Source organism: Elgaria multicarinata, chromosome 2, assembly GCF_023053635.1.
Source record: "Elgaria multicarinata webbii isolate HBS135686 ecotype San Diego chromosome 2, rElgMul1.1.pri, whole genome shotgun sequence".
Taxonomy (NCBI): Eukaryota; Metazoa; Chordata; class Lepidosauria; order Squamata; family Anguidae; genus Elgaria; species Elgaria multicarinata.
In genome coordinates, this window is record NC_086172.1 from 110,789,262 (window position 1) to 110,817,255 (window position 27,994).

A 27,994-nucleotide genomic window follows, 5' to 3' on the forward strand; every position below is an offset into this window, starting at 1 on the left:
TTAACAACAGTCACGTCACGGGGACTCAATACAGGAGAGTTTTGTTGGAACTTAGAAAGTTTTGCAGCCTCCAGAGGGCTGTAGCGGCAGTAGCAGCGGCGGCGGCGAGCCTAGCATCTAAGGGACTCCTCGAAGGGGGAAGAGAAGCCAGAGGACTGACTCAGTCCTTTGAGCGAAGCTGCCTGCAGGAGAAGGAGCAAAGGAGGCGGCGGCGTGGGCAGACATGGAACATCAGCTGCTCTGCTGTGAAGTGGAGACCATCCGGAGAGCCTATCAAGACGCCAACCTCCTCAATGACAGGGTCCTGCAGACTATGCTGAAGGCGGAGGAGACCTGCTCGCCCTCGGTGTCCTACTTCAAGTGCGTGCAGAAAGAGATCTTACCATATATGAGGAAAATCGTGGCCACTTGGATGTTGGAGGTTGGTAAAGGGGCTCTTTGGGGTGTTTGCAGAAGCGTGGGCTTTCTAGGAACAAAATCATTCAGGTGTCCCACTCTGTGTGTGTGTGTGTGTGTGTGTGTATCTCCCCCCACCCCATTTCCTGCACCCTAAAACATACTGCAAAGGAGAGATCTCCCTCCCCCTCCCACCATGGCTTTCCTCTTTTTCTTTAAGAGACTTTGGCTAGATAGCCGAGAATGCGGAGCGTCCGCTGTCATAAAAGAATCGGGGGGATTCGGGGTCTGCCTAGAATGAATCCGGGCAAAAGCGGGGTGGTGGTGGTCCCGAAGTAAGTTTTAGAAGTTTCCAAGGCGTCCCCCCCCCCCACACCGTTCCTTTTGCCGTTGCGGGATCCTAAGGCGAGGATCACTCGATCCCACGAGACCCAGAATGCCCCCTCCGGGTTCTTCGGCAGCCCCTCCAGCTTGCCATGAGTTTGATAGGGATTTTATTTTAAATTAATATCCATGGACACGTATGCAAGTGCGCCCCGTGCCAGTATTATGCGCCATCTTTGTTCTTTTATTGCAAAGGCCGAGTGTTTATTAATAATTAGAATGGGAGAAGCCCGCCGGAGGAAGCGAGGGAAAGTGGAGGTTCCCGGGGGGCCACTGGGCAGACGGATCGGGCTCTTGGCTTGCAAACCTTGGGGTGTTGCAGCTTGAAACTTTTCTTTGTTCGGAGCAGAGAGAGAGAGAGACTCTGGTCTCCCCCCCCCCCCCCCCTGGAAGACATGCTTCTGCTGCAGGAACTTGTCGGCAAGGTCGCCCGGCAAAAAACAGTGTGGATTTCGGGTTCCCCCTGCAAGACACACTTCAGAGGCGTCTCAGCAAGAGCAGGGGAGCCTGGGCTACATTTTCATCCCCTTTCCGAAGTCCTGCGTGGCTGCGATCTATTTTTAATTAATTTTTGAAAGCCCGGCGCTGGCAAATGTCGCACATTGCTTCTCTAGGGGGAGAGAAGAGGAATGGGGGTCGCTGGAGTTTGACTTCGGGGTGTCCCTCTGGAACGGCCCCCGTGCCCCATTCCGAAGGGGATCATTAAAGGACTGCCAGGGGGATGTTTTCAGCTTCTTTTGGGACTGCTGCTGATTTTTTAAATATTTTTAAATATTTTTTGAAAAGATGACGTCTGGGGAAAAAGCTTGCAGCTGCCTCTCGACGCCACCTTTGTGTCTCGAGCAAAAGGGGGTGGGGGGGGATCGGCAGCACCCAAGCCAATTGAAACCAATAGGGGGCACCGAGGCCATCCACCCCCCAACATTTTGAAACCCCACTTGCTCCTTTGGGTGACTGTCAATGAATCTGGGGGTGCTAAAAAGCCTACTTTCCTCTTTTTTCTTCCAAACGCTGGCCACGTTTTTGAACGCCACATTTTCCTCACTTGCGACTTTCTCTTTCAGTTCTTTCACACACCCCGATGTGGTTTGTTTGTTTTCTCAAAAAGGAAATTCATTTAATTTGTTTTGTTTTTTTCTCTGAAAACTGGTTTGCTGGTAGAAGCAAAAGAGAACACCTTGATTCCAACAGCTAAGTGCTCATTTCTCTCTCTCCTTGTCTCCTTCCTTCCTTTTTTTTTCCTTTTGCAGGTTTGTGAGGAGCAGAAATGCGAAGAAGAGGTTTTCCCTTTGGCTATGAATTATTTGGACCGATATCTCTCTTTTGAACCCCTCAAGAAAAGCCGCTTGCAACTGTTGGGAGCTACCTGTATGTTCGTGGCTTCAAAAATGAAGGAAACAATTCCCTTAACTGCAGAAAAACTATGTATTTACACTGATAACTCCATTAGACCCAACGAATTACTGGTAATTTCATCTTTTATCTCATGGGGGAAACAAAATAAGTCACATAAAGAAAAAGAAACGCTAGATGTTGGGGAGCCCTAAAGAATGGAATCTATCTAACCCCCACTGCTGGCATTTGAGGTTGATAACTATGTACGGGTTTCCCAATTGAATTCTTCATTACGTTATCTATACAAGCTTCAGTCTAGAGTGCCTGAATGGTAAGAAGAGATGTATTTGGATATGTAGCCAATGGTTTAAAGTTCAGCCCAGTTTTCACTGTTTCTGAATGAGAAAGCTGGGATGCAGTCTGCATGCTACTTGGGAGTAAGTCCCATTGAACTCAGTAGGATTCCCCACCCCACCCCAGTAAATCTTGCACCAGGATCAGACTGTTAAGCTGCACTCCTAGGCACACTTTTTTTGCTGGTGGTGGGGAGTAAGTAAATGCATTTAACATAGGGGTATTAGTCCACCCCAGGCAGCTGCAGCCCACATTGTGCAGTAGATTAATTGAATGAAAATTCCCTAATATGTTAAATCCTTATTATTAACTCACAAGAAGAAATACAGTAACAAGGGGGGGGAGAGGAAAATGGGTGGCGGGCGCCCTCTTGTGGCATTAGAAACACAAGCAGTGTGACCAGTTAATGGAACACTTTGGTTTAGAGCAGCTGGGTGATGATGGCGCTGAGGGAAAGCGGGGGTTGGAGGGAACTGAATTATGTAATTTTCATGTGGAAAGGCGCCTTTCCCGCCTGCTTCTGTTCTTCTCTGGTGGCATTATGGCCGCTGCTCTGTTTGGCAAGTGTGCAGCTTCTGTCGCACAAGGCATAGCACCTGAAAAGTCAAGCTTTCCCATTGGATACAGCACTAGGGTAGCTAGTCTACAAACAAACGTTGCATTTTCAGCTGTATATGAAAGGGAACTTCATAACGACATTTTCCTCTCCTCTTTCCCCTTCCTTCCCCCTTTCTTTCCCCTGATGCAGCAAATGGAACTGCTTCTGGTAAATAAGCTGAAATGGAACCTGGCGGCCATGACCCCTCATGATTTTATTGAACATTTTCTAAGTAAAATGCCTGTGGCTGAGGACAGCAAGCAGATCATCCGTAAACACGCCCAGACTTTTGTGGCTCTATGTGCTACAGGTATGAGCCGTGCCCCCTCAGAAAGGCGTGTTGTGTGTCTGTGTACCCCTGCAAACACACCCTCTTCCCTTACCCACTTGCCCAGAATCCCATAGGGGGCACCCTGTAAATCGGGCACTAAATTTCAGCCCCGCTCATGCTTGTGCTAAGTGCTGTCGCGTTTCCAGAACCTGGATTACTTTGCCCAAGGTGAGTTTTGCCAGAAAGAGGCATTTCCTGTCAGCTTCAAGGTTGAAATAAACATGTTGTGGGATGTGGCCACGTTAATGCCGTGTTCGCAGCTCGGCTTAAAACGGTTGTCTTTTGTAGAAGCGTCAAATGCTCAGGAGCCTGCCAGGGAGCGCCTGAGCCCGAAGGCCTTCAAAGCCTGGTTGTGGTTGTGGTTGTTGCTAAAGTCTTTAAGGTGAAGCATTTCTGTCTCTTTTCTCTGGCAATCTTGAACGTTGCCCCCTTCCATTACTGCTCCTCCCACCCCCCATCCTTAAAAGAGTTGCTGGCAGAAATGTGGGGAAAGAAACATGGAGGAGGAACACAGACGTGTGCACAGCTAAAGTTCTCTGGCAAAGAGCTGCGTTTTGGCTGTCCACACCCAAGTTGACCACGTGCTCTCCTGCAGCCATGTGCACTTCAAGCCCCGGGAGGAGCTACAGACACTGACTAAGCTCCACGATTTCACAGAGAGGCCTGGTTTTGGGTTTCAAGGGCAATCTGTGTGTGTGTGTGTGTGCGCATGCATGCCTGCACTCTCACCCCCCCCACACACACACAATTTTCCCTGCCGTTTCTTTTCCTTGATTGCTTATGCCTCCCCCTCCCAAAGTTCTTAAACAACAAGCGAGGAGTATGGGGTCAGAAAAGCAGCATTGCAGTCTCCCACGTAGGCCGGCTGTTGCTTCCCCCCCCTTTTTTTTTTTTGAAGAAGGTGGCAGGCCAAATAAAAACAAATCAAAGGTAGAGAAAATGTAGCTTTCTCCAGCATGTCCAGAAAAACTAGAATGGCCGAGGAACGACGAAGCAGAGCACATGTTCCTTTGAACAGAAGCCTGTTGTGCTGATGCTTGGGGATTTTAAATGGCGCTTTGAAAAAGCCAGGCATACCAAGATTTGTGTGCATTGATTTTTATGAAATATGACTCGTCTGAGGGAACAGGCCCAGATGATCCATGGGACAACTCAGTTTAAATAGATTTCTTTAAGCTTGGAAATCTGAATTGCATATAAAAATCCCAGGGTCAAGTTGGTGCCTCAGGTAATGCTCTGCAGAGTTAGTGATGTCACAAACCTGAAAATGAATTTAGGGAAAGCTCCAAGAAAAATAACAAGTAGATATTTTTTTCATTCCCCCCCCCCCCCCAATATTGGCTTTTAAACAGGCCCTCCTACTGCAAAGGTCTGCTTTGGAGAGGTAGCCACAGACAAATATGTAAATATTGGCACCTTTAAAGCTTGCCTTTCATCCCAAGCCTAACTGTAGGACGGTAGGTGGCTTAGGGTTTTCTGGAAAACACGTTTCTCGCCAAGCCCTTTAAAATCATTAGGACATTTTTGAAATAGTTTTAAACTAACAGAACCAACCATTTTAGAAAATCGAAAGCGCTTGCAAGAGGCTAGCAAATCCCAGTGGTGAGACAAGCCTAGTTTGTAGCCACACTGTTAGTTTTGTAGCCCTTCTTCTTGTTGGTGTACTTTTTTTTTCTTATGCCCATCCAGCCTCCTCTTTGGGATAGGGGGATGTTTAACCTGAGTTGTTGGGCTGGCATAAACAGTGCCACAATGATGAAAACAAGAATAGTTCAAAGGTTGGAGGCTTGCAAAGAGCCAAGTACTTTGATCTGCTGTCAGTGTTGTTATGCTTCTTTTTAGAAGGGCACGTTTAGAGGCCTATCTTAAACCATTTGTACTGAATGCCCATACGTAGACCCAGAAAATGAATGGGTGAATACAAACCTTGTCCAGAAATGTTTTAGCGTGGGCTTAAAGGAAGCGGGGAGGTCAACAAGGGAGCCCCCAACCCCAGCGAAGTCGGTGGGCAGTTTGCCTAAGTCAACAGTGCTTAATAGGGGTTTATGTTGGTGAATGTATCCTTAAAAGCCATTAAAAAAAAGGAGTTGACTAAGGGTGCCTACAGAGAGATCAGGGAAAGAGGACAAGGGTGTGCATGGATCTGCCATAGCTTGGTTTGGCTTTGCCATTTCTGTGTGGGGCTACTTTAATTTGCCACGTTTTGCCTGGCTGAGTGACAAACTCACTTTAACTGCTTCCTCCAAAGCCCATTGACGTAAAGGTGCATTTGGCTAGTGGCATCTCTTCGGAGCATGACTTTGGCTATATGTGAAATAAGGGAAAGACCTCTCAGAAGACACTGCAATGCAGCTATGCATGCTAAGAGTGCAATCCTATGCATGAAAAGACAGACGCACAGGACTGTGCCCTAAAAATTCAAGTAATGGAAGGGTGGGAGAACCACCAACTCTTAAAACCAGGTGAAGGGGTGGGGAGGAAGAGATGTTTGAAGATTTCTATGAGTGTGGTTTCATCTAGATAGAAGATTACGAACAAAGATGATGCTAAAAACAATTATTTTGTGCTCATCCTTTAGCTGTCTTCCCTAACCCAACTGGATTTGTTTTCTAATTTTGGTTTGTTTTGAATATGTATTCACCAAGGACTCCTTTTGTGTTGTGGGAGGCTTGGGATGGAGGAAGAGGGGGAATCACACAACTGAAATGAGCTCCATTGATCCAAGTTGAGTCTACTGCTAAGGAGAAGCAAAACAATAAACAGGGACCAGTCTTGGGAGATTCTGTACAATTTTGTTGCGTCCCTCTGGTTGTCAAACATAATCGGGTCCCCTTTGGGAGGATTTCTTCTCTTTCTTGCTTGATCTCCCTCCCCCCCCCCCCCCCCCGGCCACCAGGAGGGGGGAGCCCTTCCTTTGAAACCGAGTTTGCCATAATTCTCCCATTCTCGGAGCCTTTCTAAAATTGGAAGTCTCAAGGTATGTGACCGGTTGGAACCTGTTGCATCTTGCAAGCCGGTGATTTATGTTCAGAGTTTTGATTTGCCTCAATGAAAAGATTTTCATTCATAGCCCCCAGCTCTCCAGACGGATGGGATTGCTGCTCCATTTAAAAAGGAAAAGGGGTGACTTGCCTTGTTAGGAATTTTTTTTTTAAAGCGCTACAGCGCCTAGATGCCTGCTTTGTCCTCCCTTCAGGGTGGTTGGCATTCTTCTCTCTCCTCTTCCCCCCCCCTTTCCCTCCCTCTCTTTTTAACAACACTGAAGTTGTTTATTCTTTTTGGATGAAGTCTCAGATAGGCTTCTGGGGATGTGTGCTTCAATTGAGGGGGCCCCTTCCCCATTGTAGCTGTGTCAGGTCTAATTCATCTCACCGAACCCCCCTTGTTCCTGAGCGCTCAATAGCACAAGATGAGGCGATGGAGGCTGACAATGATGCCACACTCTTCACTTGGGGGCATCCAATTACAGCCGAGAGGGGCCCCCTGATTAATATGCTGAAATTAGTGGTCTCTTCTCTGCCACAAATAATTCCTTGTTGTGTCGCAACAAAAAAGTCTGTCCATGCGGCCTGTCTAGAGTGGTTCTGGGGACAGACACAAACTGGTCATTTAAACTTCATTATCACTTTTCCACCTTGGAAAGAAAGAGGGGTGTGACTAGGAATTCATGTTCTTGTTTATTACCCCTTTAAAAGGAAGTGCTTTCTAGATTCCCAAACTTGTTGCTCTTTGAGTGATCTCATGAATCCTGTCCATTTTGGACCTCTCTCTCTCTCTCTTCTTAAATAAACATAGACATTTCATTCCAAGCTAAGTTTCCATGCTTGAGAATATAAAATCTGGGTGGACTAAAAGTCAAATGTTTTGAAGAACATTTTTGTGAACCGCCCAGAGAGCTTCGGCTATTGGGCAGTTTAGAAATGCAATAAATAAATAAATAATGTTTTCAATATTTCTTCAAAATCTTTCGGAAGCTGAACAGGAAAAAACAGTTTGGTTCAAAAAAATTAGCAGTATTGGACATTACTGGAACTTACGTCTGGTTCACGTGTGTGTGTGTTGATATGTATGTGCGCACACATAGGCCACTCGTATTTCTCAAAATATGATAGGCCTTTATAAAATTAGAATTGGTACAAAGGTAATCATGATAATCATCATTAAATAACAATGTATAGAGACTATAGCTTAGGGCTTACCCAATCTTACCCTATCTGCTGTCCTCCCAACTCCCATCAGCATGAGCCAGCATGGCCAATAACCAGGAATTCTGGGAGTTGTGGGAGTTGCAGTCCGAAACATCTGGGGTTCATTAGCTTGGGGAAGGCTGTCTTAGGAGACCATTTAAAATTTGATTCATTGACCACTTTACTAGGTGTAGTTCACCACCCAATAATTACCCCATTTTAAAAATGCATATTGCCCTATTGTAAAATATTAACTTGGAATAGTTACCCACACCGGGTGGTGACCAGTTAACCCCTCCCATTGATGGAACAGCTTCTCTTAACAGAATGGGGAGAAAGTTATTCCCTCCCCCTCCCCCCATGCCAGCTGCCCTCAAAATCTGCTCCAGCGGACTTGGAGACCCTCCAAAGCAGGCTGGGAAGGGAAGTGGGGACATCCTGTTGCATCCTGGGATGTTGAATTTCACTCTCTGGGTTAAAGAAAGTAGGATGGGAGTTTTGCATAGTCCAGGTGGTATTTTATTGATGGAATATTTTTGCATTATGGGTTTTGTGATTATTAGTTACTGTTATTATATTATTTCTTCAGCCTAACCATGGTGCTCGGAGCAGCTTTCAGTCGCAATTAAAACATTTAATTGATAAACGGTGTGTTCAGTGGTGGCCTGTTGGCCTGATCATCACAATTCCATGGAGGATCTGGGGATCATAGGTGGGGAGATGGATTGGCTACAGGCTGCTGGGAGCATTTCCTGAGTTGATGTACGTGGGCTGGCATTTTCAGCTTTCATCCTCACAATCAGATATTGAGCTGTGTTCCCCGTCACTTAATCCCTGGTCATGGTCAAAGGTAGGCATGAATCAAACATGCCTGCTCAGAAGAAGGTGTCTTAGCCTAAAAATGTAAATGATTACTTTTTCGTTGTTGTTGTTGTAAAAAGGAATAACATTCTTGACGGCAGTTATAGGCCAAGCAATCATGGGAGTGGCTTTGTAGCGCGACCTACAGCAATGCAACCTGGACGTGGGCCCAGGCTCTTGTCAGCATGGTGTCACATCAGAATGTCACTGATTGTCTGCCAATCCTTGGGACCCCGCTTCACTCGGTTATGCCACATTGACATGAAATCCCCGCTGCCCGGATGGAAGGCAGCTGCTGATAAGAGAAAAGGTCGAAGCGAAACGTTTATGAGAGGAAGTGTTCATTGAAACCTAGTCTCTTTGCCAACTTGCCAGTTTGAGGATCTTGGCTATTGTTGTATATGGCAGAAAGGGGGGACTGGTGGCCCTCCAGATGTTTTGGCCAGCAACTCCCATCAGCCCTGGCCAGCATAGCCAATGGTGAGGCGTGATCGGAGTTATAGGCCAAAACATCTGGAGGGCTGCAGCCTGCCCACCCCGGTATGTGGGATTGATTTCCCAACTTTATTTAGAGTGGTAGGATTGTTTGCCTAAGAATGTATTGGTGGAAGCATCTTCAGATGAGGAATACATCCCAAAGAGCATGCTGAGGCCTAAAGTCTTGGGCCGTAATCCTGTGCTCACTTACCTCAGAATAAATCCTGTTGAATTGGGTGATAGTTACTTCTGTGTAAATGTACAATTGGATTGTTAGAAGTTGCTTTGTGTAGAGCTTAATGGAAGGTTGTCATGCTTGAATAAAAAGGAAAATCAGAAAACTCTAAAATGCACAGTCTTGACCCTGTTGAGTGAGGATTCTATGCTGGTCACACCAGCAAACATTTCATCAGCGGATGATAAATGACACTTACTTTCAGTTGCCCGGGACAGAACCATCATGAGCTTGGTAGAACGCAAGATTATGGTCACATTCCAAAGGGACTGCTCCAGTGTTTGGTGCAATAATGGCATAGCCATTGTGCCATAAAGCCCCTGATCTACTTACCTCCATGCCTCATTGATGGAAATACATCATGTGGGGGAATCTATCTGCACAAGTAGGTTGGCTTATACAGGACTGTTAACAGGAATGGGGCTATTTTCAGGAACAGAAAACATTCAGGAGATCTAGAACAGCCTTCCCCAAGTGAGTGCCCTTCAAATGTGTTGGACTGCAACTCCCATCAGCCCTAGGCAGCATAACCAGTGGTGAGGCATGATGGGAGTTTCAGTCCAACACATTTGAAAAGCACCAGATTGGGGAAGACCACTCAGTAGTGTTAACACTGTCTTAAGCTGCACCTTTAAGTTGTCGTGTGTCCACCCCATCAATACTTTTTATTTTATTTTTTGTTTTATTTTTGCATTGAGCAAGCCCCCTTTGTTTGTATCTGTTAAAAATGGCATGATTTGTATGAGCGAGCTCATGGCTGTGTCTTTCTTTTCCCCCCCACAGATGTTAAGTTTATTTCGAACCCACCTTCCATGATTGCTGCTGGGAGTGTGGTTGCTGCCGTGCAAGGCCTTCACCTTGGAAACACTAATACTTTCCTCTCTTACCAATGCCTCACGCATTTCCTATCAAAAGTTATCAAATGTGACCCGGTAAGTGACTCTTGATCCACAACTAAACTCCTTTTGTCATGGCTTAAGTTTAGTAACGTAAAATACCTATGTGCCTCAATGTGGCATCTTTGTGGACTCCTAACGTTGCTTGGTACATGTCACCTTGTATTCTCCAAACGTGATCATGTACATTAGTAACTGGAAGTCCCACTGCCAGCTTACATGGGCTGAAGTTGACTACGTGTTCTCAGCCTTCTGGTGAAGCTGTATCAAGAAAAGAAAGGGGAAGTTCTGAAATCAATGTTGATTTGATTTATAGGTATCTTAAACTGGAGAAGAGAGCCCTATAAAATAAGTCAATGAAGTAGTGACCTCAATAAACAGACGTAATGGTATTTTTAGCTTCATTTTTTGCTCTTTTTGATGCAAAAGTGTGAAAAAGACATTTTTAAGGCGCTTCTAATTATCCAGTTGGTTTACTATATGGTACAACTGCACAGTAGATAATATGGAATTCCTTTCTTCTTTCCCCCTACACCCCCCTTTTAAAATAAATATATTGTCCCATGATTTTGTAAAAGGTAGATGGTCTTCATAGGTTCTCTTCTTCTTTTTTTCCTTTCTTTTTTTTTTTTTTGCCCAGCAGCTTCCTGGAGATGCTCCTCAGTAACTAGTGAGCAATAAACCTTTCATGAATGAATGGGCAGGAAGGGCTCCTACAAGGGAAACCTAAAATCAATGATCCATGTGCTAATGGTGTGTGAAGTTGGGGCAGAGTTTAGCTTTGTGTTGGAACAATGTGGAAACCCAATAAATAGATGCTTGAAAAAGTTTCTTGTGAGGTCTCCCAGTGCCAACAATGAGTCAAATAAAGTCAGCCCTGTGGCTTGCAACCGAATCTTTGAGGCAGGGCTAAAGCCTTCGTTTCATACGCCCATAAATATACAAAATATAAGAGTACAGAAGCAGGCTTTGTAAGCAATCACATTTAGGTCTCTAAACATCCCGAGACTTCATAACAAATGGCAAATTGTGGTATTTTGATTGCTAATGCTTGCCTCACTGTTGTGTTATCCATGGGTTCATTATGTTGTGTTTTGGGACTTCACAGTGTTATAGTGTGTAGGACACTTCAGGGCTGTCTTTTTTTCATGATCAGTTAGTGCAAGCAACATGTCTCAGAAACTTTGCATACTCTTAGGTCCGTCACCTGTCTACCTAGCAAAAGGGAGACTCTAGCTGAGCCACCGTGAGGCAATGACCTGGTTTGTACATAACACTAACTCATGGTTGATTTAGCCCATGATTTGTTGCCCTACTCATGGTTTGTCTGGCAGATGATCAAACAAGTTGTGGTTTGTTTTCTCAATAATTGGGTTATTTGCTTCCCTCCTCCTTTGCCCGCTCCCTCCCTGTAACTAAAATGCTTTTGCGATGCAGTAGTACTGGCATGTAGAGTGGCTGATTTTTTGCCCACAATCTCTGTAGCTCAGCTAAATAATCCATGAACAACCCACAGTTTTGGATTCACATGTAATGAAAACCCATGGTTTAAACACCTCAGAGTTGATAACCCAGCACAAACCATGGGTTATCTTTCTGCTTTGATCATGGTTAACAAACTATGGTTTATTAACACTGATGCGTTCATGCATCATGACAACCTGGAATTCAACAGCACATGCCATGGTTTAGCATTATGTGTGAATCAGTCCAGTGGGTCTGCACAAGCTAAAGATGCCCTATTGGCACAAGCCTCTACTACATCACATCCTACGTACTTTCTGCTTGGTGCCAAATGGAAACAAGAGAGCCCCACAGATCTGTGTTTTGTTTCGTGGAAAGATGTTCCATTGGAAGCAATGCAAACTACTTCTATCTCCTGCTTGGTGTCAAGGCCCTAGAATGAAGTTTACTGCTGGAAATCTCCTTCGTTCACTTCCAGTTGACATTTTTCCAGGCCTCCCAAATGAACCCCTTTATCTTGAATGGTGGATGTGTCAGGTGGTGTTTGGTGGATTGATTTCATACTCTGCAATCTTAAAAGAAATGATCTAGGCATTATCAAAAGTCCTTATTTCTACCGTTAGCCCCATTGGTTTCAGTGGGCATCACTTCTGTTTGAGGGTTGCATCAAGAATGCTTCAGTTGCAGCAGTCTGAATTCACTGTTGAAATCATGTGTATTTCACATGTTGAAATAAGATGGATGTATTTTATGTATTTGTAAGATGACTTCTGAGTTGCCCAGAAAAGGGTCTCCAAGGTGGCTGCAGATTTGAACTTTAAAGGGATGTAGTGCTTCAAAATACCCCACAAAGGAAAACTGAGAGCAAGAAAAAAACCATCTTTAAAAACAGAATTAAAACATTTGCAGTCACTCAAAAGCCAAGCAGAACAAAACAAAACAAAAAGTTTTAACTACCTGCAAGTCTCACCTTCTTAGGGAGAGAGTTTCATCATCTGGGTGCTGCCGCAGAAAAGGCAGATGGTACGGATTGTTTTAGCGCTAAATCTGCCTTTGTGAACTATTCATGTTTTTCCCTGTAATAGCTGACCTCTGTCCAGTGCAAGACAGTTGACTTGAGGGACTTAGCAGCAACTAAATGACCTTCCACTACCATGTGCTGATACTGAATATCTGATTTTAAAAGGAAATGATATTTAAGCATTTCTGATACATAAGACCGAATGGGATTCCGTCACATGACAGACCTCTGAACGAGCTGGAACACTGCATTGATATGTGAGCTGGTCAAGGTCAGAGCCCTTTTTCAAAGAGAAGGAGGGTTTATGGCTGAAGACAAGGGTTGGATCCCAAGGTACCCTTCCTTATGCAGAAAGTGCTTGCCGCTCACAGAAGGGCTACTTGAACCTTTCTCTAGAGCAAGGCCAGTGGTGGGTGGGGCCAAAGGTGAAATGGACCGGGCCAAAATACCAAAAACACCGGCAACTTTTAGCTTAAAGAACCTTAAGGGAGGCATTTCAACCTTTTAGAATTGGGTGTGTGTGTGTCTGTATAAAATCAGGGGAAACCACCAAACAGTCATAAGGTGTAGCCATCTGGGGAGCTCTGGAGGACTGGATTTGCCCACCCCACCCCTTTAAGTGGGCCAGATTTGGCCCGCAGGCCTAAGGTCAAGCAGCCCTGTTTTGGAGTGTTGTGCAACTAAATATAATTAATCAGGAGTTGTAGGACTTTTTTATGTCTAAACATGCATAGGATTGTGCCCTAAATAATTTACGATCATTATTACTTCGCTATAAGCAGTTTTTGGGGTGTGTGTATTTTCTTTCTTCTTTTCCTGTGATTTTTCTTAGGCTAGATCAAGAGTAGACAACCTGGTGCCCTCCAGATGTTTTGGACTGCAACTCCCACTGTCCATGCTGTCTGAGGATGATGGGACTTGTTGTCCAAAACATTGGGGGTGGGTGGGGGGAGAGGTTGCCTGCCCTGGGGCTAGAGCTTGAGTACTTATGGGTGCTATGGGCCTCTTGACATAAGGGACGGCTCCAGGTTTCATTGGGCCCTTGAGCAATGCCTCCTTTGACAATGCCTTCTGCTTCTCCTGTACTTGCACCAAGAGCATTCAGATCTTTCAGGCGACTAGATTTAATCACGGAGCCTGCATTTCCAAACACTAGGAAGCCAGCCCCACATTAAACCTAGTGGGATATCCGTATAGACATGCACAGGATTGCCCAGCGTAGATAAGAGATAAGTTGTATTTTCAGTATTTTTCCAATCACTGATTTGCACAAACGTTTACAACAGGTTGTATTCAATGTGAGTCTAACTTAAGTCCCGTTCATTTCAACGAGCCTACTGTAAGTAGGCTGGATACAACCCATAGTACTTGAAGTTTCATAAATATAAACTGAATGGCTTTGCTCTACCATGGACTGGATATGAAGTGCTTTGTGGGTGTGCTAGATTGATGCCTGGCTGCAACAATGGACTGGATGAGAGCTAATAAAATGAAACTCAATCCAGACAAGAAGACCAAGATGCTGCTAGTGGGTGGTTCTTCTGACCAGATGGAGGGTGCGCAACATGTTTGGGATGGAGTTGCACTTGCCCTGAAGGAGCAAAGTAGTAGCTTGGGGGTTCTTCTGGAGCCATTGTTGTTATTTGAGGCTCAGGTGGCTTCAGTGACACTGGGTGCCTTCTACCAACTTCGGCTGGTGGCCCAGCTACTCTCCTATACGGACAGGGATAACCTGGGTTCCAGATATATAATGCTCTAGTAACCTCCAGGTTAGGTTACTGCAATGCTGTTTATGTGGTGCTGCTTTTGAAGATGGTTCAAAGAAGCTGCAGCTTGTGCAAATTGCAGCGGCCAGATTGATAACAGGGACAAGAAGGTCCAAATACAGAACTTCAATTCTGGCCCACGCACTGGCTGCCCTATTCAAAGTGCTTGGTTTGAGCTATGAATTCTTATGTGGCTCAGTTCCACAATGGCTGATGGAGCGCCTCTCCCAGCACGAACCTACCCATGTGCTACATTCAACATCTAAGGCCCTCCTCCAGGTGCCTTCTCCAAGGGAGGCTCGGAATGCTGCAACGAGAAGAGAGAGAGAGAGAGAGAGAGAGAGAGAGAGAGAGAGAGAGAGAGAGAGAGAGATAGCCTTCTCGGTGGTGACCCCCCCCCCCCATTATTTAATGATCTCCCTAGCAAGGTCTGCCTGCCACCAACATAGTTACCTTTTTTGGCGCCAGGTTAAGACCTTCCTTTTCCCTTAGCATTTGGCAGCATATGATGAGGTTTTAATCATGTTCTGGATTTTTGTTACTGCTGATTGGTTAAAATTGTTTTAGATATATGTGTGTGCTGTCTGTTTATATGTTTGTATGCAAATCATTTTTATAATTATTTTTTTAGGTTTTAACCTTTGTAAACTACCCAGAGAGCTTTAGCTATTGGGCAGTATAGAAATGTAATAAAAGGAAAATGAAATAAATGCTTACTTTTGCCCTGCGCCCATCTTCCTTCTGCTTTTTGATGTTGTTTCCTTTCTTTTTGCCTTGGCTGTACTTCCCCCCCCCCCGCCCCCTTGACAATCTTGTATGTTTCCCCCCCCCTCCCCACTTTGCATTTCTTTTCATGTCATCCCCTCTTCCCATGTAGATATATTATTATTATTATTATTATTATTATTATTATTATTATTATTATATTTATATAGCACCATCAATGTACATAGTGCTGTACAGAGTAAAACAGTAAATAGCAAGACCCTGCCGCATAGGCTTACATTCTAATAAAATCATAATAAAACAATAAGGAGAGGAAGGGAATGCACCAAACAGGCACAGGGTAGGGTAAAACTAGCAGTATAAAGTCAGAACAAAATGGGGTAGACACACACACACACCCCTTAAAATTTATTTATTCATTACAATTACATTCCACCTTTTTTCCTCCTTAAGGAATCCAAGGCAGCATACATAATCCTCCTTCTCTCCATTTTATCCTCACAACAACAACCCTGTGAGATAGATTGGGCTAAGAGTCTGTGCCCAGAGTCACCCGGTGGGTTTCCATGGCAGAGTGGGGACTTGAACCCGGATCTCCCGACTCCCAGACCCAGCGCTCTAGCCACTATACCACACTGGCTCCCTGTCAGCTTCAATAGACTTTTTAAAAAGAGAGAGAGAAATCAGTGGAGATATCCAAAATGTTACCGATATCTGTGATTGGTGAGAGCCAGTGCTCACTCTAGTTTGTCTTAGCATGCAAAATAATAATTACTTTATTTTGTTTTGAAAAGTATACAACATCTGCATGCAAGCCAACAAAGCATGAGGCTTTGGCATGCAGCTGAGCACTGGGGATTTGGCTTGGTAGGAGGTCTGAGAGGGCAAGTTAAGTAGATTGACCTGTGCTGCCACCTGTGGGGTATCTGATATGGAGGATTTGGGACTGGGAATGCCAGCCAGCCTCAGCCCTGCCTCTTGCCTCCAATATTAACCGTGGCCTGTACTCCCGCTGCACATCCACCCCAACCCTATAACAATGAACTACACTGCGATATTAGAAGTCTGTTGCTCTCACAGCTCAACCTGCAACATAGAGATAGTACTTTACACTGAAGGATCCTGTGAGCCAATGGTGGACAGGAGATAGATCTCCAGAAGTTCAGCTCTCAGCATTCCTGACCATTATCCATGCTGGCAGGGGTTTATGGGAGTTGCAGCCCAGAAAATCTTCAGATCAACCTTCTGCCCATCCCTGATGTAATGATTCAGCAACTCAACCCCCCACCTACAGTAGGAGAATATTACTGCAGTGTTGTAAACCACTCTCTCTTCCTGAATCCCCTCTCCCAACATGCAATATTACTTCCCCACTTCTCAACATGCAATATGGGAAAAATGAAAGAGCTGCATCCCAGCCTCAGGAGGTGTGTGCATACACACAATTGTGACTCTCTGCACACCTTCTCTTCTCCCAGTGTTGTCTCCTCCATTCCCTCCCCCTCTGGATTGGAGGCATTTTCGAGTTGCTGGGACTGCTTTTGCCATGCCTCCTCCTTGCTGGCGTTGGGGACGGCCACTATTATCCTAGGGGCCACAAGAGCATCATATGAAATGACACTGCTGGGGAAGAGAGGGCTTCTCCCGTCAAGCCCCTTGGCCTCTTCAAAGGCTTGCTTTGCTTCCAGACAGGCATAGGCAAGTCAGGAGCTGGAAGTCAGCCCACCTGAAATCCTGGGCCATTGGTGAGTGCCCTACAGTGCCGACTGCTGCCTCAGGCCCTCTCTTTAACATAGAACTTGGTGTCTATCTTCTGCAAGCACATGGATTTTAGTGATGTGTCATACTGTTGCATTCTTGAAAGCCTGCATAAGAACTTCAGCGTTTTAAAAATGCAGGACTCTGTATTTCATTTGAACATTTCAAAATAATGCTTGCAAGTCGTGGCTGGAATAGATGACCAAGAGGATTTGAGATTTTTATGATTAAACTTTTACCTTTAACCATGAGAAAGTAAAAGCTAAAATTAAGATCACCTGATTGAAATTCCTTTCTGGTTCATGTTTATGTTGGTAGGAGTCCAATTTCCCAGTTTGCTTTTGATCAATGGTAATTAGAAGTCAGATAACCACAGTTAGAACTCTTGGGCTGTCTTCCATCCATTTTGCTCCTGACCCCATCATTCAAACAGATTGAATTTTGCCTGACATTTATTTCAAGGCCGGAACATTTGATTGGGGTACCATGTTATCTGTTAATACATTGGACAACGTTCCTCACCTCTCCTCACACTAAGAGTATATTGTCTGTAATCCACAGTGGACCAGGCAATAAATATCAAAAGATTCCTAAATTATCTCTCTTTTTGTTGTTTCCCTTTGTTATCCAAGCTCAAAATCATCCGAGTTTCAGCCCGACCATGGATTTAGCTGCAACAAAATGCATTTGTTCGTATAAGTAAAACTAACACCTTAAATGGCTCCCAATTCTCAAGGCTAGTTTGAACAAGGTCTTTTGTGCTTATGCACAGTAGGGGGAGCAAAATTGTGCTCTCTGCCATTGGACTCACCATATATCCATATATTGGATATATGCACTCACCATATATTGCACTCACCATATATTGTTGAGTGCAATATTTGCATAGGTACTTAGAGGCCAGGACTTAACCATAAACCATGCATTGTCAACCCACATGAAATTCAGTTAATTGCTGCACAGTTTGGGCCATGATGCATGAGACTATGCATGTGTGCCTTATGCAAATGTTATATCCAACATGTGGACATCGACTGGGCCTAGTTGTACGATGAGTGCAGGGTGGGATCCCACCTCTCTGCCCCCACACACTCACAGGCTCTATACACTTAGCTCATTGGAATTTTGACAAGTTGTCTTTGTCATTCCAGATTGGCTGATTTTAAAACCTGACCGAATTTGTGGAAGCAAAAATGCAAGCTTGAATTCAAAACCCTCATAATTACATCAAACCTAAATTTGCCCTCCCAGTACGGTCCTGGCTCAATGCAATCAAATATATGAGTAGTTTCTCAGGGACAAAATTCCACAGACATAGTCACCAAATCACCACTGACACCATAAATTGAATTCTGTCAACTGTTTCTTCCGTGGAGACTCAGCATAAAGTGAGACATTTCCTCACCACCACCCCCAGTTTCCTGGTGTTGATGTGCATCACAGAGCACTGAAGGGGGAGAGGGCTCACTTTATGCCAGGCATATGATACTGCTACCACCGCCCTCCACATCCCCTGGCACTCAAACCCTTCACATCAGGCTTGGGAGAAAGTAAAATGCAGTATGCGTATTGGTGGCTGCTTCTGAGCTTCCCCAGGGTGTGACCATCGTCCTATTCAGCTGTCCCTCTCCTCATGTAGATGAGGACCAACTAACTGAGCTGGAATACTGGCAAGATTAAAGCATTGTGGGCAGGTGGGTCATAGATCTGAGAAATAGATCTACAGTCTGTTTTGGATGGGTGCATAGTTTGGGAGTACTCCTGGATTCATCTTTGTCCCTTTGAGCCTCAGTTGTCTTTAGTGGCTAGGAGCACTTTTTACCAGCTTCAGCTGGTATGCCAGCTACAGCCGTTAGCCACAGTGGTACAAGCACTGGTAACCTCAAGATTGGGTCATTGTAATGTATTCAGTGTAGGGCTACCTTTAAGCTTGGACCGGAAGCTGCAGCTGGTGCAGAATGCAGTGGCGAGGCTGCTAACCTTAACAACTTGAGTCCAGGTTACGGTAGGGACCACCTCACCTTTTCCGTCCCAATCCGAACTCTGCGGTCATCTGAGGGTGCTGCACTGCTACATGTTCCTGAGGTTCACCCTCTGGAACACTTTACCAATTGGTATTAGAAAGGTCCCCACAGTTCTGACATTCCCTGTCATGTGTCTCAGCCAGCTATGGTTTGTAACACACAGTAGATTGTGTGGTTTTATCCCTGATTAATTTGTATTGTGTTGTTTTTAGTGTTATATTTATGGCATTGTGTTGTTGGCCACTTAGATTACTCTGGGGAAAGTAGTATATAAATCTGAATAGTATATAAGTAATAATGTGATACTAGGTTCTAAATTGTATGGGGAGCCTATGGGAGTACAACTGGTTCCCTGCTGCAGAACTTTATCCTTCAGTGCGTGAGAGGTGGACACGCAAGAGGGGATGGGAATGACTAGCCTGTCACTCCTTCCCCCTCACATGACCCTAATCACTTGAGGCTTTGAATCACTTGAGGCTGTGATTGACACTTGAGGTTTCAGGTGACAATCTCTATCACATCACCACAGGCATTGGCAGGGTCAGCCCTATCATTAGGCAGAATGAGGCAACCTCCTCAGGGAGCAGATACTGAAGTGGGTGGGTGGGCAGCAGTGGGAGTTCCCCTGCTATTTTACTCTAGGAGGACAAAGCTGTGTGGACTCTTTAATGGAGGACTCAGTATTGGAAATAAGGTTTAACTGCCAGTCCCATCAGCATCTGTAGGTGGAATGGAAGGGTGTGTTATGTTGTCCTTCGGCTCGGGCAGCAAAATGTCTTGCACCGTTCCTGGACATTGGGGAAGGAGCAAGGAAGACCGGCCCAATTTGGGGCTTCTTTCATAGTTCAGAACGGAGCAGTTTTCTGCATCTTCCTATGGGTTTCACAGTTATAGTACTTGAAATAAGAGCAGCCAACGTTTACGGGCCCCTGCTTAGGGAAAATTGCTTTCTATATTTAAAATCTTGATACTGAACACATTTGTCACAATCCCTGAAACCATGCAAGTACCCAGGTTTCTTCATTTTTACTGCTCCTTCACGATTTCACTCATCGTGGTGAGTGTCCAATTTCCCCCTCTGGCACACATAACATGTCCCAACTCCCATGTTGAAGCTAGGAAGGCATTGGTAAGGAGGCAAGACCACAACGTGCTTCAGAGGTGCTCCCAGCACCTTGGAAGTGCAACATGGCAAGGACAGGCCCCAGCCCTCCTCTCAAGCTTGGAACCGCAGAAGAAAAAATAGGAACCATTCCAGTAGTTGGGTTGTGGTTTGGAAGTATGTGTGTGTGTAAAAGAGAGAGAGAGAACTTCTCTCTTCCCCCCCAGCTCCAGGCCTGAAAGGAGGATTGGAACTCGTCTACGTCACACTCTGTTTGTGAGGTAACCCAAGCACCCCCAAGGCCCACTTCCAAGCTTGGGAGAACAGTCAGGAGTATTCCTTGTTTCACTATACTTGTTAAGTGCAACAGAAATGAGTTCTAGTCTTCTTATCAGGCTTGAAGCTGGGAATGGGCAGTCGATTCTCCCTGACATAGTGCCGAGTTTCACAGCATGAATTGAGGTATAAGACCCCTTGGGGGCAGCTAAAAGTTGTGGACTTTGGAAATCCTATTATTTTATTTAGGGTTGTGACCCGGTCTTTAGGTTTGAGAATACCTTCTCAGTTGTTAATTGTATGTGTATATGTTCATCTTAAATGTTACGTGTGAAACCAACTCTACTTCAGCTTACAGAATCCCAACAGAAGACTGTAAGCGATAATATTTCACACGCAGATAGCCAGCAATGGAGCGATGCGGAAATATATAAATCTGTTCCTTTTGATATAGAATTGTTGATTATACTGTATAGTTATAGTTGAGGCAATCTCAAAACTTTCCCAAACATTCTGACAGTAAAAGGAGATTTTTCAAAAAAAAATATTTAAAAAATCCCTTTATGAAAACCCAGTTTTTAGATTTCTTTTTGAGGCGAATCCTTTCTGGGAACTTCTAAAGAAGAATGTGTGGGATCAGAGAAGGTATTTCATGCCATGGAGACGCCATATTAGTGTCTTTCTTGGGAAAGGCCAGTGGTATGTAGGGCGCCTAAGGCATAATGACTCTCGGAAAGTAGGGTGTTTCTTTTTGCCATTTAAAATACTGTGTCTCTGTCAAGAGGAAATATTACACTAGAGTTTAAACCAGTAAAGGTCAAAGGTTATTTGTTTTCAGTGAGCTGTAACTGATGGTCTGATCTGCTTAGAGGTAGGATTAACCTCCCTCCCTCTCAGAAGAGTCTTGCAGAGAATTGTTTGCTTGGGTTTTTAATCTTATTTTACTCCCCCCCCCTCCCAAATGCTGTGTGGTAGAGAAGGCTCTTGTGGCAGTGGAATCAGTGAAAAGCTGGTAGATCACACAAGAAGCCTCTGAATGAAGGCAGAATTGAAAAAGGAAAATAAAGAAAACAGCAGGCAGGTCACCATCTCAGGAAAACAACATTCATTCTCAGTCATGCACATCCTAACACTTTTGACGGCAATTTATCATGGAAGACTGGGTTCACCGCAAGGGCTAGCCCATGTCATAGGTTAAATCAGAGAAGGCATCCCAAAAGGAAACTTCAAAGTTCTTAATGCACAGAGTTAAACATGTTGAGAAAAGCTTTTACGATGTTTGTTAGAAAGACAGGAGTAAACAGTGAGCCGGAGGAATTTCGCCAAACTGCAGTGGGATTGTTTGTTTTGCCTATTTAAGGCAGCTATAGCCGCCACGGCTGCACACTTGGCACGGAAGAAAGTGTCATAGTGATAAACAGGAATACATGCATTGATGATCTCTCGGGTCTCTTTCCATTTTTAATTCCTAGCTGGCATGCCTGTTCCAGAAGAGTCACCGTGGGTAGTCCGCAGCAGAAACAAGAAAGAGACCCGTGGCACCAAACATTCATGCCACAATAGATTTCAAGAGGCCAGACTCTTTCTTCTTTTTACTTATTGTTTAATCTTCAAGGATTTTCAAAGATCCTAAAGTCTGCCACATTTTCAGAATTAGGCTACAGTTTGGCTGGCTGTATTCATGCCACCTACGTTCAAGAGCATAGTTTGTCCCTGTTAGCTTTGAACTTCCATGTTTCCGTGCTCTTTTAAGTTGTCCTGCAATGAGAAATCAATTAATTGTGCTACTTTGTAGAATAATAGTTAGGGATTAAATAGGAACACTTGCCATTTAACGGCTGGCATTCTAAAATCTATAAATTTCCAACCTTCATTGTATATATGAAGCGGTCTATATAATAGCTATTGAACTGAAAACTAAAGAAAGATCTGGCGTACGTACGGTCTTTGGTGCCATATTAAGTTTGTAATTTGGGACACTTTCACCTGATTTAGCCACTATCTAGACTGAGCCTTTAGGTTGATGGAGCAAATATGGACTGGGATTCAGTGTTTGGTCCCTGGCTTACAGTAAGAACATAAGAACAAGAAGAGCCCTGATGCTGGATCAGACCAAGGGTCCATCTAGTCCAGCATTTTGTTCACACAGTGGCCAACCAGCCATCGGCCAGGGATGAACAAGCAGGACATGGTGCAACAGCACCCTCCCACCCATGTTCCCCAGCAACTGGTGTACACAGGCTTACTGCCTCGAATACTGGAAATAGTACACAACCATCAGGGCTAGTAGCCATTGATAGCCTTCACTTCCAGGGATTTATCCAACCCCCTTTTAAAGCCATCCAAATTGGTGGCCATCACTACATCTTGAGATAGTGAGTTCCATAATTTAACTATGCGCTGTATGAAGAAGTACTTCCCACCAATCAGCTTCATGGGATGACCCCGGGTTCTAGTATTTTGAGAGAGGGAGAAAAATGTCTCCCTATCCACATTCTCCATAACATGCATAATTTTGTACACCTCTGTCATGTCTCCCCTTAGCCTCCTTTTTCCCAAGCTAAACAATCCCAGTTGATGTAAACTGGGGAGATGCTCCAGCCCCTTAATCATTTTATTTGCCCTTTTCTTCACTTTCCCCCGCAACTTCCTTATTTCCTGGCAGTTGTGCTCTATAGCAGGTGCGGGCAGAAAGTAGGTCAGGATCTTTTGGTAGATGTATAGATTTATTTATTTTATTTTATTAATTACATTTCTATACTGCCCAATAGCCGGAGCTCCCTGGGCGGTTCACAAAAATTAAAAACATTCAAAGTATAAAACAGTATAAAACGTAATATAAAATACAATATAAAAGCAATGCAAAATTACAAATTTAAAATTTATAGACTGTTAAAATGCTGGGAGAATAAAAAGGTCTTCACCTGGTGTCTAAAACCATATAATGTAGGTGCCAAGCGAACCTCCTTAGGGAACTCATTCCACAGCCGGGGTGCCACAGCAGAGAAGGCCCTCCTCCTGGTAGCCACCTGCCTCACTTCCTTTGGCAGGGGCTCGCGGAGAAGGACCCCTGAGGATGACCTTAGGGTCCAGGCAGGTACATATGGGAGGAGGCGTTCCTTCAGATAACTTGGCCCCAAGCCGTTTAGGGCTTTGAATGTTAATACCAGCACTTTGAATCGGGCCCGGACCTGGACTGGCAGCCAATGAAGCTGGAAAAGGACTGGCGTAATGTGGTCTCGTCAGCCAGTCCCTGTTAGTAAACGTGCTGCCCTGTTTTGTACCAGTTGAAGTTTCCGGACCGTTTTCAAAGGCAGCCCCACGTATAACGCATTGCAGTAATCCAAACGAGAGGTTATCAGAGCACGGATAACTGTAGCTAGGCTATCTCTGTCCAGATAAGGGCACAGTTGGTATATCAGCCTAAACTGATAAAAGGTGCTCTTTGCCACTGAGTTCACCTGTGCCTCAAGTGACAGTTCTGGATCCAAGAGCATCCCCCAAACTACAGACCCGATCCTTTAGGGGGAGTGCAACCCTATCCAGGACAGGGCAAACATCACCTCGCTGAATTGTTTAACAACAGCAACAAAAGAGTTTTCCCCTCTTTTTAAATTAGGCTGTTAGGTAGGGTGACCATATGAAAAGGAGGACAGGGTTCCTGTATCTTTAACAGTTGTATTGAAAAGAAAATTCCAGCAGGTGTCATTTGTATATATGGAGAACCTGCTGAAATTTCCTCTTCATCACAACAGTTAAAGCTGCAGGTGCCCTGCCCTCTTAAATCTGGTCACTCTAGTATAGCTGCTGCAGCTTTAACTGTTGTGATGAAGAGGGAATTTCATCAGGTTCTCCATATATACAAACGACACCTGCTGAAACTCCCTTTTCTATGCAACTGTTAAAGATACAGGAGCCCTGTCCTCCTTTTCATATGGTCACCCTACTGTTAGGCTCTGATCTGTATTAACTTAATTAGGCTCTTAACTTAATTAGGCTCTGATCTGTATTAACTTACGTGCATATTTGTAATTGTATATGGAAGCCATCCCAGAGTAGGGCTCATGGGGAGCAGTAAGTAACTGACTCCACCTCCCTAACCACCATTTTGCATCTGGCTCCACCCATCTCCCAGCCACTATTTTGTACCTGCCTCCATTTGGTGAATTTTAGGATCCTAGTAAAATAACAACAACAACAATGTAGATCAAGGAAGCCTGAAGTCTGCCCACACATACTCTGCAGTGCTCTGACTTGCCTGTGGAGATACATGTGAATGGGCTTCCTCATTCATTCCAAGATAGGACAGTTGCAAATTTGCAAAGGAACTGCCATTTCCACTGAAGTGGATGGACCAGTCCTTGCATGTGTAGGAGGAGCTTAATCACGGGGGGAGGGGAGAGAGAGAATCTGAACACTGATGAAGCCTCAAAACATTTGGCGATGAAGTTGCAACTTGCTCTAGCCAGGATGGAGGAAATGCAATGACATGCAACGTATTGCCCTCCTCTGTTCCATCTGTGCTCAGGTTGTAGTCGTTTACTGATAATGGGATGGATCCAGTCATTCTAAGTATGACTAAGTCTGGATCCAAGCCATTTTCTTTGGCTTCTCAAAAGTGTTGCACAGAAATTAGTAGTCATGAAAGAGGTCAGATGGACTGTTCTCAGCTTGAACATTATTATGGTTTATGAACCAGTGATAACTTCACTGGTTAATATTTCTGATGTTTAAGTGCTAATAGGACTAGAAGGAGACATTTCTAAGGTCTGTTCATTTGCTGGCTTTTCTGCTGAGAATGCTAGCAAATGCGATGTCATTTGTTTGCAGTGCATGCTTACCGCTTCTGTCTTGCACCAATTAAATGAATACCTTGAAGTTATATGTACCGAGGGCCTCTCTGCATGATCAAATACCTTGTGTTTTGTCATTTCTTATTTCTCTATTTGCAGCATTGTTTCCCTGCTCTTTAGCCAAAAAAGGGCTCCCAGGCAGTGTACAAGATAAAATCTGCATAAAATCATAGACACCAATAAGCTCTTAAATGACATTAAAATATCCAACAGTGATTTCAACACATGGGAAGGTTGATGCAGGGTACCCAGGTTCGGCAGGTGTGATCCTGTGCTCTCCATGAATTCATATCTATGTCTGTAGCATATGAATTGGGCTTTTAGGTTGGAGAAGGCAGTGGTGATCATTGGTCACATGAATTGTGATAAGTAGTTTTTTGCCTGTAACTTTAAGGATATGGTATTTGGCCATACATCTCCTTCCCTCCCTCTCTTTCTTTCTGTATTTTCTAAAGAGATTTTCCCTTTTCTTGAACTTCCTCAGGATTGTTTACGAGCCTGCCAAGAACAGATTGAATCCCTCCTTGAATCTAGCCTACGCCAGGCCCAGCAGCACAACATATCTTCAGAAACAAAGACTGTTGAAGATGAAGCTGATCTTTCCTGCACACCCACTGATGTTAGAGATGTGAATATTTAAGGAGAACTTCAGCGACTGGTTTTGCTTGGTGCAAGTCCCAGCAAGCGACGAAAGGGCATCTGAGAAGGAATTGGAATCAGGATCTTCTCCCCGCAAGAAACCTTTTCTCCAGGACTTTTTATACCAGAAGGGAAAATGTCATTCATTCTTTTCTTCACTATTCCTTCCTTCCCTTTGTGACTTTTTAACAGACAACCTACCCCTAATCCCCCCAACTGTCTTAAACAGAAAAAATATAGTATTTGCATGATCTCCAGGGGTTCGCGCTACAAAAATAGAAGATTTTATACAATAATAATCAACTAGATTTTTTTTTATATATTAAAGTGTTTTTGTCTGTATGTTGTAAGAATAGGCATTAACACACACACAAACACACACATACATACACATACGCTCACACACACAATGTCTCCAGGGGAGGTATTAGATTTGATTCTTGGATATTAAAAAAGCCAACCATTTTTAAAGTAGAAGAGGGTGTGTGTGTTTTTAGATAGATTATATGTGTTTTGGGTGTGTGTTGTTTTTCCTTTAAAAAGCATAGCTTTAATGCAGTTCTAGGCTTTTCTGTATCTTGCTTGCTTATGCATTTAGTCACTTTATAAGTCATCTGTAAATGTTTATTTTATCCCCTTAGGTTTTTATCCTCTTCACCTTATAAATGGTTAATGTAACCTTTACGTTAGTATATGTTAGCATACAGCATTATTATATGTTAATCTTCTGTGCCTGTGGATTGCCTGTGCCTAAGGCTTCTAGGGTTCCAGCTTAGCATGGCCAGGGAAAGGCCCAACATACAGTTCCACCAAGAAAAAGAAATTACAATAGTGACATAATATATTTTTGTAACCTTCCTATTTTTGTAGTTACCTGTGTATACAAAAAAAAAACATGCTAGTTTTTACCTAAAAGATACACAGCCTAATTATGTCCAGGTTGAATCCACAGCTTACCTTTTTTTTTTTTTTTAAATTGTTTAAAACCATTCCATTTCAAAGCACTTTCAGTTCATTAGGTATAGGAAATACTTCCTTTTTTTGTGTGTGGGAATTTTTTTTCTTCAAATGGAATGGTTTGGAAAGTATATATATAAATATATAAATATATATATATATAAAGTGCTTGTGTGCAAACTTGGAATTGCAAGGCAAGTGCATTTAACTATGGTGTTGAGGAAAGGTGTGGGGGTTTTTTTTTCCTGAAGGTTGTGTTCCAGTCAGAGAAATTGCATTCACAAAATTGCCAGGATATCTTCCAAACCTTTTCAATAGAAAAGATGTTTAGAAATCTTTTGGTGCCAATTCATTTTTTAAAAAATACAAATTTAGGGGCCTGAAAGGTTAACCTATAGGACACACATTTTGAGAATTGTCTCTAGTTATTGTACAACTGAAGGCTTTTAAACACTAAAATATATAATTTATAGTTAAGGCTAAAAAGGATATTTATTACAGAGGATGTTCAGAAGGCCAGTATAATTTGTAAAATAAATCACCCCCTTTGATTCTGAGAAAACAAAAAAGATCTTTCTGCCCTTGATGTTGCAGTCTTACTAAGAAACGAGTACATTTCAAGTTAGCTATATTTGGCCCAGATATTTTCAAAATAACATTAACCATGAAGAAGCACCATAGTTAAAATGTGTAGAATTGGTGTACTTGGAAAAAAAAAGTTCTTAATCCAATGTATTTCCCCTCCCCACCCTTTTTTTTTTAAAAAAAAATTTAGCTACAACTAGAAAATTTGCACATCTTGGCTACGTATCTTTTTTATTATTATTGTAGAAAGTAGCTGAAGGGACGTGGATATAGCTGTTGAAGTTGATGCTTGAGGAGAATGTGATGGCAAAATGTATGTGAGAAACTGCCGCTAAGGTGTTGATTGTAAAAAAAAAAAAAAAAAAGTTTTAAAAAGGAAAAAAAAAAGGAGCAGATGCTCCCATTTTTTTATTGAGCTGCTATGGATAAATTCCCAGCATGAAATGATAAAAAAAATTAACATTGCTTTTCTGTATCTTTGTCATTGTGTTTTGCTGCTATTTTGTGGTCATTTTTTTTGTTTATACAATGTCATATACTGCCATGTTATAGGTTTTAAATTTTCTCATAGAAAATTATATTATTGACAACAATTTTTTTTGGTAGATTTTTTTTTTATGTGATCAATTTTACTTAATGTGATTACTGCTCTATTCCAAAAAAGGTTCCTGTTTCACAATACCTCATACTTCAGTTAACCGTGTTTAGATCAGGTTTTAATGTTCGTTCACAATGCCTCATAGTTCTACTGCAAGCTGAAATGCATTGG

At 43.6% G+C, this 27,994-nt stretch overlaps 1 protein-coding gene across 1 annotated transcript; it reads left to right on the forward strand.

The window, feature by feature from the left end:
* CCND1 (cyclin D1) lies at window positions 1–27,396 on the forward strand. Its single transcript, XM_063117377.1, has 5 exons — window positions 1–421; window positions 2,031–2,246; window positions 3,218–3,377; window positions 9,942–10,090; window positions 25,529–27,396. The coding sequence occupies exons 1-5, from the start codon at window positions 224–226 to the stop codon at window positions 25,682–25,684; spliced, it is 879 nt and encodes a 292-aa protein (XP_062973447.1). The 5' UTR covers window positions 1–223; the 3' UTR covers window positions 25,685–27,396.
* Window positions 27,397–27,994: the final 598 nt, after the last annotated feature.